The 10,900-nt window shown below is 32.8% G+C and overlaps 1 protein-coding gene across 10 annotated transcripts in view; it reads right to left on the bottom strand.

The window, feature by feature from the left end:
* Window positions 1-915: 915 nt before the first annotated feature.
* The window catches only part of LOC128221318 (uncharacterized), a 73,120-nt gene continuing 63,135 nt past the window's right edge, over window positions 916-10,900 (bottom strand). For 9 of the 10 annotated variants that reach the window (XM_052929860.1, XM_052929864.1, XM_052929863.1 and 6 more), the window contains 10 exons: window positions 9,691-9,744; window positions 9,141-9,164; window positions 8,770-8,823; window positions 8,243-8,284; window positions 7,875-7,916; window positions 7,121-7,177; window positions 4,011-4,052; window positions 2,835-3,071; window positions 2,140-2,418; window positions 916-1,691 (listed from right to left, as the gene is read on the bottom strand). In XM_052929860.1, the coding sequence (XP_052785820.1) occupies window positions 1,561-1,691; window positions 2,140-2,418; window positions 2,835-3,071; window positions 4,011-4,052; window positions 7,121-7,177; window positions 7,875-7,916; window positions 8,243-8,284; window positions 8,770-8,823; window positions 9,141-9,164; window positions 9,691-9,744 (962 nt within the window). In that variant the 3' untranslated portion in view covers window positions 916-1,560. The remainder of the gene's footprint in view (window positions 1,692-2,139; window positions 2,419-2,834; window positions 3,072-4,010; window positions 4,053-7,120; window positions 7,178-7,874; window positions 7,917-8,242; window positions 8,285-8,769; window positions 8,824-9,140; window positions 9,165-9,690; window positions 9,745-10,900) is intronic. The other variant, XM_052929865.1, reaches the window with a different exon arrangement.

The raw sequence follows: 10,900 nt of genomic DNA, 5'->3' as shown, positions 1-10,900 counted from the left end.
CTTGAGCTGAAAGTCCGAATTCGTTCAATAACTGAGGAATGCTTGAATCAGGGTACCTCAAACTAGGTATACTGCATCTGCTTCCTTTAAGTCATGTTTCAAAAACATTCGCGGCGTGTATGATGCTTTGCATCAAAATAAGTTGATTAAGTAACACCGGCCCGCTTATGACAGATTCGCTCACTTTGATAACCTTTTTAGATATGCTTTTCGTTGTAGGTCATGTTTCTTCTCCAACTCGGTCACGCTATCGTAAATCAAACTATAAACTTATTCTCAGACTGCCTTGTCCCAAAAATTGAGTATGTAATCAGAAATATATTCACCTGATTTACAAATTCAAATGATTGGAAATAATAATTATGTTTCAGGAATGATTTCTTAACCACCCAAGGCCGCAGAACGTACCAACAGGAAACCGTCAACACCTGTATGATGTCTTCAACCGGACCAGTATACAAAACGCTCAAAAACCACTTTTGCGCAATTTATGAGTAAAACCCACAGTTCTAATTGTATAGCTCGCATACGGACAGTCGAACCATTTCTCTGGAGGTATCCTGGCGTAATAAGAGGCCAATAAGAAACCCCACGAATGTTCGAACCTGAAAACTAGAGTTGTAGCGCAATGCTCCACTTCAATTCTCCTAGTCTTCAATAGTTCAGATACCGCTTTAAACAGTTCAAAGAAGGACGTTCAATGTTTCCCTACATATTTACTTTCGTCGGCTTCGAGACCCAAACTAACTATTCATATGCCTTTCGCTGCTTTTATATTAACAAACATCACGTGACCTAAACGGAATTATCTACTTTAGCAACTCTCTTGGATGAACCTATAAAATATTAATTACAGAGTATGGGTGTAAAGTTCATAAATCTTTAGAAAAAGTAGTAAACCATTCAGAATATAACTTATTTCGCATTATTTTATTGTTTAACAGCTAAGTTTAGACATCTAATACTAAAACCATAACTTTAATATAAAATACACAACATCGTCCTAAAGAAGTAATAGCGGTAACGGCGAAAGCCGTAAATAGTCAAATGTTTATTAATTTTCACTCAAACAGAAGAGTCTTATTTTCCTTGCTTAGGACTTAATGATTCCGGGAACATTACATTTATAAGCTGATATGAACAATACTTTACATGAAAAGTAAAACATAATGTTTCAATGCTGTAAATCAGAAAACCCTAGTACAATTAAGTAGTTTATTTACAAGCATTATGTATATAAATACATAGATGATTATAGAATTTCGCAAATGTACATCTATCGCTATTTTGGACAATTTGTGTCACTCACAAACAATGCTTTACAATGAAAAGTAAAACATATTGTTTAAATGCAGTAATTCAGAATACTACAGGTCAACAAAGTAGTGTATTTAAATACATTTATGTGAACCACATTAAAACAAATCCAATAACAATTCGGATGAAATATGTACAAGATTTTGATTGAAATTCAACAGTATATATTTACACTTCTCTTGTAGAATTTTGAAAATGCACATCCATCGCCATTTTGTGTCACTCACTTGTCATTTTATACGCCTAAACTCGCTGTATTTTGACAGACATTTCCCCGGACTGAATGTTCAGCTTTCTTTTGAGACCGCGACTTGAAGGACCACCTTTTCCGTCTCGTTCATTTGAAGGTTCTTCTGCAATTCCCACCGCGTCAGCTAAAGAGAAAGAGGTGACTTACTATAGGTTGATGCGAGGTTATTTCACAAAAAGAAGTATGTACACAATTTAACGTGTGACGCCGCCACAATTAAAAATATTCCTTCCTGTGTATAATTCAGAAAGAGTATTTATTATTTGAATTTGTTTGACCTACGAACGTTAATTCTGATATGTTGATCATGATTAATCATTTGAAAAGACGTTACGGAAACATGCACAAACCTTACCGATTCAATTAAGAATATGTATAGGTTATTGTAATAATTACAAGTGCCTCCCAACAGTGGTGTTCGTGGAATAATATTTTTGAGAAGGGCTTTAACAAAAGAAAACAATTTAAGAACAATTTACTTATTGATTGAAATATCCAAATATGAGTACAAATTGCCGTAAAATAGCAACATGAAAAGAACAGAAACATATTTGGAATTAATTTGTTGTTACCAAAATAATATTCAATCATGTCCCAGTCGACTCGCATATCGACGAATTCTTCAGCGCACTTTTCCAATAGTGTCAGCATTGTTCCCATATTCTGATTGTGTGGAAGACGGGCCGCTTGCTTCAACATGTGGTAGATCTGCAGCTGTGTACTTTCGGGGTACTTGGCGACAATAACATCTCTGTCCTCTTCTATCAGTCCCAGACGGTCGGAGTAATACTGCCAGCATTTGCCAATGTGGCTTGATAGGATCCCCAAATTTTGTTCAGTTGTGAGAAGATCTGTAAAGACAGTGTGTGGTTTATTAAATAAGATAGTGACCTTAACACAATTTGTATATATTTCATCGCGTTTCCTTTCAAGAGAAACATACGTCCAGATTCCATGAATAAAAAAAACTATTATTTATTTCGCTGATACACTACGAAGGGGCAAGCTCGACGTCACTAACCTTATGGTGAAGATATTTTGCGTATCGGCATGTCTGTTATGATGAACTGTTTTATTGTCAAACAAATAACGTTGTAATTTAAATTGAAATCTTTAAGATTTTAACAAGCGTATACGCTTATCTTGATTAATTTGTATTGTTCGTTTTATTTATGGCACAATTATATTTTGTCCGTAAAGGCTAATTTATAAGGAAAATATAATCATCAGATACAATCAATCTTTATAATAAAACAAAAACAAATACCTTTCCAATGTCTTGGCGGACCAGGGTTTGCTTCAACTCCAGATCGAATAAGGAGTATCTGTATTGTACCCATATCACATTGTGAGCCATGATCTTGTCCACCGATTTTGTTCAGCAATGCGTATAGTAGACAGATAATGGTTTTAAGCTGCCGTAGTAATTCTAGTCTGTCGTGTAATTCCGATCTCAATTTTTGTATTTTAAGATTCCTTCTCCATAAAAAAAGTATATTGAATACTGTAAAAACAAAATGAATGTTTGTGTTACTTAGATAACTAACCAAGTACACTTTACTATAGCCATAAGAATCAAAGCAAACTGTTTTGCAACATTGCAATGATTTTCTTTTCAATGCAATACAGTAGGCCATTTCAATGTGTGAAAGAAGAAATAAGTTAAGTCGTAAATGCTACATCGGACGGCAATATTCTGCTTCAAATTGAAAACAAAAATAACCCTTAATATTTCTTCACCCTTTCAAATAAAAAAATAGCGCAGTCTACGCCACTAACGGTCATTCGGTCTTTTATTGGAGTCTGATTGAATGTTTAGTTTCTTCGACAAACCTTTTCACAAAACTGCTGCCTTTTGGAGCACTGTCGAAACTTTATTTGGAAATAGGTTTCCTGAAGTGTTTGAAGAAACTATTTTTCTTATAAAACTCCTGTAATAAACTGCCCATTTAAAATGATGTAGAAATAAAAATGTTATATTTGTTTTAAGTCATCATTCGAAGCAAAATTTTGAATTTCTACGTATAAATAATGATGTAATATATCACACACTGCGTTTTATCTAGTAAAACTCGCGCGATTATTCTTAAAGTCCTTGGGTTAATTAGAAGAACAAAAAATCATTCGCTCATTATAAGAAATATGAAACCAAATGCAAGATGCATAATAATTAAGAAATGAAGGGCTCAAAATAGACAATTTCACTTTATTAAGGAAACTCAAACGGTAATAAACAAAAACAAAAATTGACATACTGAGCTATTGTTCTCTGATATATTAAAAAGGAACCGAACGCTAGTGCGAATGTCCGCAGCTTATCGATAAATCAACGACTTGCAACAACTATAATTGAAAATTAGTTATAAAGCTTATTCGGACGTCAATAATACAGTGAATGACTACTTGCGTTGCTAATTCCTGTTGCGATGAAAAGTTGACTCACCTTTGCCCAATATTTCAAGTACGACATATGCACATCTAAGCTCTGAAAAGTAGAAATTCCCTTTCGTATGATAAAATATACAGTAATAGAGTGGTTGCAAAATAGGAAAAGTACGTTATTTTATCATTTTGTCATATATTCAATAAATTAAATCGAATGGTTTGTAAGCAGACATTGTAAATCCATCCATCTAGAATCTAAAATGACTAGCGCGAACCGCTTGCTAACGATTGCATATTTAGTTGTGACCGACATTAGGAAATAGAAATATGTATATATGTATACTCCTCAGGATAAGGTATGACCCAATTAAGAAACAAACACATGTTTTGTTTCATTTGAAAACAAACGCTCAGACAATATTAATAATGTCTTTTGCAAACGATATTAATACAAAAATGTTATGAGACCCATCACATTCAAAGTTTCATGTTACAGAGGTTTCAATTTTTATCTTGAAGTGAAAAGACACATACAAACATGTTTTATCTGAATTGGAGTCACAAATATGCTCGTTTTATCACAACTGGAAGTTGCATACACATGGTTATATCCTACCTAGTATAATTCAATTAAAACACAGTCAGCGCGTGCAGCTATGTCGCTTAAACCCATTGGCGCCTTTTTGTTTGCACCAAACATGTTACAGTAAGTATACATACAATTCAAATCCTGGACATTTCACATTTCAAATTATGTTTTAGCAAGAATCACCTGATTATGCCAATTAAACCAAATTAAAGCTGCTGCAACTTGCATATGGACGAAGAATGCATTTCTGCACTTTATTTCGGTAACTCAGCCCAGTCGTATCGAATTCCCTAGGGAACTATACAACCAGCATTGCTCACATTATGAATATATACCAAAGTCGGGCTATCAAAGTTAACATACCCAAGGTAATACCCATAGGGATAAATTATTTCTTGTTGGCAAACCAGTCATTTCCAATGAAAACATGACAGTTAAAATGTTTCACCTTCAAATTAATAGGATCGCACAACTCGTATTAAATAAGCTAATATCGCTTAGTTCATCCAAACAGTCTATCATGATAATAAATTTTCCATGTATTACTTTGAAAAAAAAATACTGACTCCTGTTGTTGGGCAATATTCGTCGTATAAAGTAAATCGTCTAGGGTTATATTCTTTCGGATCCCATTCTTAATTCGTCTGGCAATTATCTCGTGTCTTAAATTGCAGGCTTCAGTGTACTTTTTTGTTATAAATACATACGTGAAAAACTACAGAAACAAGCTCAGTAGCAAAAAGTTTAAAGACTACCGTTTTGTCTCTGTGAAACTGGAAATTCTGACAATATTAAATGTATGTGCGGGGCGACTTTTTACAGCTTCCACACGGCACTTACAAAACTGCTGAAACAAGCTCAGTAGCAATTAAGTCTCGATTGTTTTCTATCAGCATGATGCAATTCAATGGATATGTCATTGCTTTGCACGGTTTAGACAAAATTAAAGAACGTATGTTGACCAACAATTGCTAGACTGTGACAAAAAAAAACTTGCATTAAAAGCATTTATCTGTAGTGTAACTGCACAATTCAAAATGACCTTGGGCTAAATATAACAGTTAATGCTCCATTATATTTAACACTACATAGTTGTTGGGTCTCTCATACTCCCCGTTACCCTTAACAGCTTGTTTAAATGATGAAACCCCCAAAAAACAATAAAGACCACTAATGCAACTTTTGTGTTATTTACTAGTTAGCTTTAGTGCTTTTGTTCGATCAACTTTAAATCGAAATGATTTATAAAAATAGTATTTTCCTTTACTGTCAGCATCATCCAAACGCTTTACGTTACAACACTGATAAGTCCGTTAAGTAGAAACGTTCTGACACTTAACTTGAGACTTGATCACTTTGATGGGTCAACCCGTATTATTTTGAGATAGAGGTTAAAAGTTTATTTCAAATTGGTAGAACATATTTATAAGCATTTAATATCGCATCAGAATCACCAATTTTAACAACATAATTGTGAGAATGCAACACTAAAGTATTGCTAAATTTATCAAATCATATTTAGGGAGGTCCCTGTTAAAAATTTCCATGCCATGTTTAAAGCCTTATATTTCACATTTCTATTGTGGTCCCAAAATTCACTCCTAACGTCAAAACCTAAATATTACCATGAATTTGTCCCCTCGTTAAAGTTTTGGTTTCTCCTTGTGAATTTTAGCATTTTCTTTTTCACAATTATGCACGGCAGTCACACTTGTAATGACTTAAAAAAAACAGGGATATTTTCCTTGTGCCCAATCCTCTTCCCTAGGTTAGCATCACCTAAAGTCAACCCATTATAGCTCTACAATCAAAGTTATTAAATTTGGAATCAAATAAAATTGGATTGATTTATACACTGTCAAAATGTTTGTGCTGTTTAAGTGTAAATGCGGCTAAATTTCCGGATAACAACTTATTAATTGGCTGTGTTGAATGAGTCCCTTTAATTTACAACTTTGTGAAACTTACAGCTAGCAAATTTTGTCGTTGAAAATACATTAACTGACGTTAGAATATTTGACTATATTAGAATATAAGAAGAGTATTGACACTGTTGACAGTCAACCACCTCGGAAAGGAAATGTTCGTATTGAATGAGGCTTAATCGGACTAGAATAAGGAAGTTAACGGACAGTCAAACATTTAACGCTTGTGTAGGTGAACTTCAAAGATAACTTTGAGCAATTCAAATTTAACCGACGGTTAAAATGGCGAAACATTATACTTATCATAAGATTTGAGCAACTGGCTCTAGTTTTCTTCTCATATTGCCGTAAACATTATATTGTTGATGGTTACATGCAGGTGACGCTTGAAATGATGTCAATATTCTTGTTACTTGTATTCATCGTTTTTCTTAATGAAGAGAAAAACGCACATTATTTTGAAAATTGAACAAACAGGACTGCCTTTGACCCCATATAAAACTTACCCAATCAAAATGATCCTAAATATTTCTAGAGGAGTAAAGTAAAAGAAACGAGTTCATCTGTCAGCAGAAGCAGTTAATATTCGGTGTCACTGTTTCGATATTATGATTTTTGTGATAAATTATTTTAGTAAGCTCGGTATAAACGTACTTTCTTCTATGTAGTTGATTCTGGGGTACAGTATTTCCTCTACAGGTGGGTCGTCTCCTATTGTATCAAAATAAGTATTTTGATGTTTATAATTATGTAAGGTGTGTTGAAAATGTTGATTCGAACAAAACCCTATTAAAACAATATAAAAAAGTATATGGAATACAGTGAAATTGAAGCGTCCTAAGATGATAAATAGTTTAAACAGCATACATTTATTATTAAATATTAACAAGAAGTTGAATTGGAACGCTGAATATTTGTTACCTGTACCTTGTTTTACTTACCTTAGTGATGTACCAAATGTATCATTGTAATAAAGCAGCCAACAATATGTGTAACAAAACGAAACTATTTTTTCTTCGATGAGTGCAAAGTTGGTCGATAAGTGAAATTGAAATCATGATGTGTCATTTCTACCTTTAAGAGTTTTAACACGGCTTGCAAAATTTAAAACTTAATCCTCGGCATGTTCCATAACCAATTTACTTATTTCAGCAAATATTAAATTTTATTTACATGCAGTTTTTGTTTGAATACAAGCCCCACAATTGAATTTGAGATAATGAACTTTGAGACAAAATAACAAATATCATAAAAAACGGTATCCATGTGGTACGTCATCACCAAACTTGAACTATTTTCACAGATGATGACATTCTCCTCAGGTTTTATTAAATAATACCTATAGGCGTCAACGACAATGGCTAATAAGGTGCTTGATTTGCAGGTAGCAGAACATTAAATAACTTACTTGCTTTTTTTTCATTACACTTTTCCAAGAGTGAAGTGCGTTCTGGAAATAACAATAACACCAATACACAATGTGATGTCCTAAGTTTTAAATGCACACATTTATTGCGTTTTACAGGGGATCCTTTTGGAGAACAGAGATAAATGTCGTTCATGTCTTATAAATGATTATAATACAACTCTAGAAAAAAATGTGTCATTTATGAGTTGTTATCGTCGACACACACACGACATAATTCTGGTAAAAATATTGATCTTTACAAATATACATACTAATATGTATTCTGCACTATCATTCATTCGATTCTAGTTAGACAGAACATTGTCAATGATATACAGTGATGTAAATATTACAGTATAGGACCTTACCGGCTTCTAATTCTTCAGTCATTGACGACAAACTTCTGATTGCTGAAAATGTGAATTTTGGGCGCTGACATCATAAAGTTAATCAAATGTCAACAAAAATTCTACTTTTGATACTGTGCAGTGATAAGTAATCACTCACATAGACATAACAGAATTTGTCAGGCAGAAAGAATTTGTTAATAGTGTAATACTTTCTCTTTGCTGAGAACGTTTCGGTTTGTCTTGAAATACATTTTTCCACTGGTAAAGTGTTACAATATTTTTATGAGTTTCCTCAAGAACAGTGATGCACAAGCATTTGTTGCAGTAGTTATAGTCTTTTTAATTTCCTTTATTTTGCATTTAATAATAATTTGATCTTGTTTTACGGGTATCCATAATAATACAGTCATCGCCCGACCAAATTCCTTACGCCTTTTATATATCCCCCAAAAGTGTAGTATACAATTTATTAGTGTGACAAAAAACATATTTAAAAAAGCATTCCATTTTTTTGCTTCATAAGATAATAATCATGACATACTCACTACCATCGTACGACTTATAGGCTCTTGATACTCGAGCAGCTGTTATATCTGGATCTAATTGTATTAAAACATACTGTTAAAACATTTTTTTTATTACTTGCTTGTGATACATAGCCCCCTCAAAAGCAATCCCAAGCTAGTTCTTTACACAAACTACCTACTCACCAATTATCACCACTACCCAACAACTCTGGCTTAAGGAAATTTACACCTAAATGTACCACAAAGATAATTCACAATGTTTTACGTATAAGTCTACAGGTACCAACAACCATTATATAGGTAAAATAACAAAATGCCACTTAATTACTTAAAGATAAAATAAAAGATCCAATTAATAATCTAAGAAAGAAAACAATAGTAATACTTACCATGTGGGGCCGGCTTATTTAGATCTAAAACAATTGAAGCAATTTATTTACACCTTTGGCAAGTTGATATGCCTTTTGCCTTGCTTGGATACAGCTTTGGAATATAAATTCATACTTGCTAAACATTTTGTTTATATCTGTTTGTATATGCTATGATGCCCACAGTTAGGTTACGTGAAAAATCAATTAAATGTAATATTAAACGATACTCACATATTTTATTATTGATCAATACCTACTTATTATGTAATAACGAACGATTTACCTATCTGATTTCTGAAAGGTAGAACTTTGGGCGCTGACAGTTTATTGTAAAACATGTTTATGACAATCGTATTTTTAATAGTTTGTAGTTTTAATATATATAAATTGAAATCTAACATAAACATAGCGGTATGGCTTTCCGCCAAAATACAGCCATCGCTCGACTTAAATCTGTACGTCCTCTACTTTACTCCCTATTCATAGTTTACAATTTATCATAGACAATCATACCGAAAATACGATTTCATATTTTGTTCTTCTCATAAAACAGTCCTGACATACTCACCAGCTTCGAACTTCATTATGGCCTTTCTTAAATGAGGAGCATTTCCATCTGCATCTAATTGTATGGAAAAACAAACCCCGTTAAACCTTTATGTATTATTTGATTTTGATACAACCCCTTAAAAGCAATGCCAAGCAAGCTCTTCAAACGAACTTCCTACTCACCAACAATCATCACTATTCATTTATTCTTACGTCAGGTTATTTTACAACGTAATGTACGAGCAATGCTTCAGGTATTTTATGTTTATAGACAACAACAACCACAACCTTATGGGATAAGGCAACAACAATGCCACTAAAATACTTACAGTCATAATAATGGACACAGTACAAAATTTTTTTAAAGAACAATTAGTAATACTAACCAAGAAAGGCCTGCTTTTAATAAGAATAATGACAAAAAATTAGAAATTTTGGTGACATGTTTGGTAAGGTAATATGCATTTTATTTGCTTGGCTATAGTTCTTGAATATCAATTCATACTTGCTAAACATATAATATGTATATGCATCCGTATTATAAGAATAATGGACACAGTCCACAATCTATTGAAGAAATCATCAGTTATACTAACCATGACTGGTCGGCTTTTTCAACACATTTAGCAAGTTAGTATGAATTTCGTTGTGCTTGGCTTCAGGTTTTGAACATCATTACATACTTTTTGAACATTTTGTATAAATTTGTATATATTAAATGAAAACCACAGTTTGTTAACGTGGAAAATCATTTAGATATTATATTAAAAAGTACTTAAAATATATCTTATTATTTATCTCTAAGGTCAATTCTTATAAACAATACCTACTTGTTATGCAAAAATGAACGGTATATCGATCTGTGTTCTGAGAAGTAAAACTGATGGCGCTGACAGTTTATGGTAAATCACATGTAAATAACAATCGTATTTTTAAAAGTTTGTACTGATTAGTAAATCCTCGCAAAAGACATAGCAGTATTCGTCATGCAGCAGGAATATGCTAATAGTTTAATACTTTCTGTTTGCTAAGGAGAAGGTTTCGGATTGTCTGGAAGGACATTTTTCCATTTATAAAATTGTTTGCATAATATTTATATGAGTTATATTTTCGCAAGAATAGTGATGTTCAAGTATTCGTTGAATTTGATATATATGTCTATTTCCTCAATTTTCATTGCAACAATTATATGATCATGGCCTATGTCTTTCTGTCATAATACAGTCATA

This window comes from Mya arenaria, chromosome 16, assembly GCF_026914265.1.
Source record: "Mya arenaria isolate MELC-2E11 chromosome 16, ASM2691426v1".
NCBI lineage: Eukaryota > Metazoa > Mollusca > Bivalvia > Myida > Myidae > Mya > Mya arenaria.
This window is presented reverse-complemented; position numbering and strand designations above follow the sequence as displayed.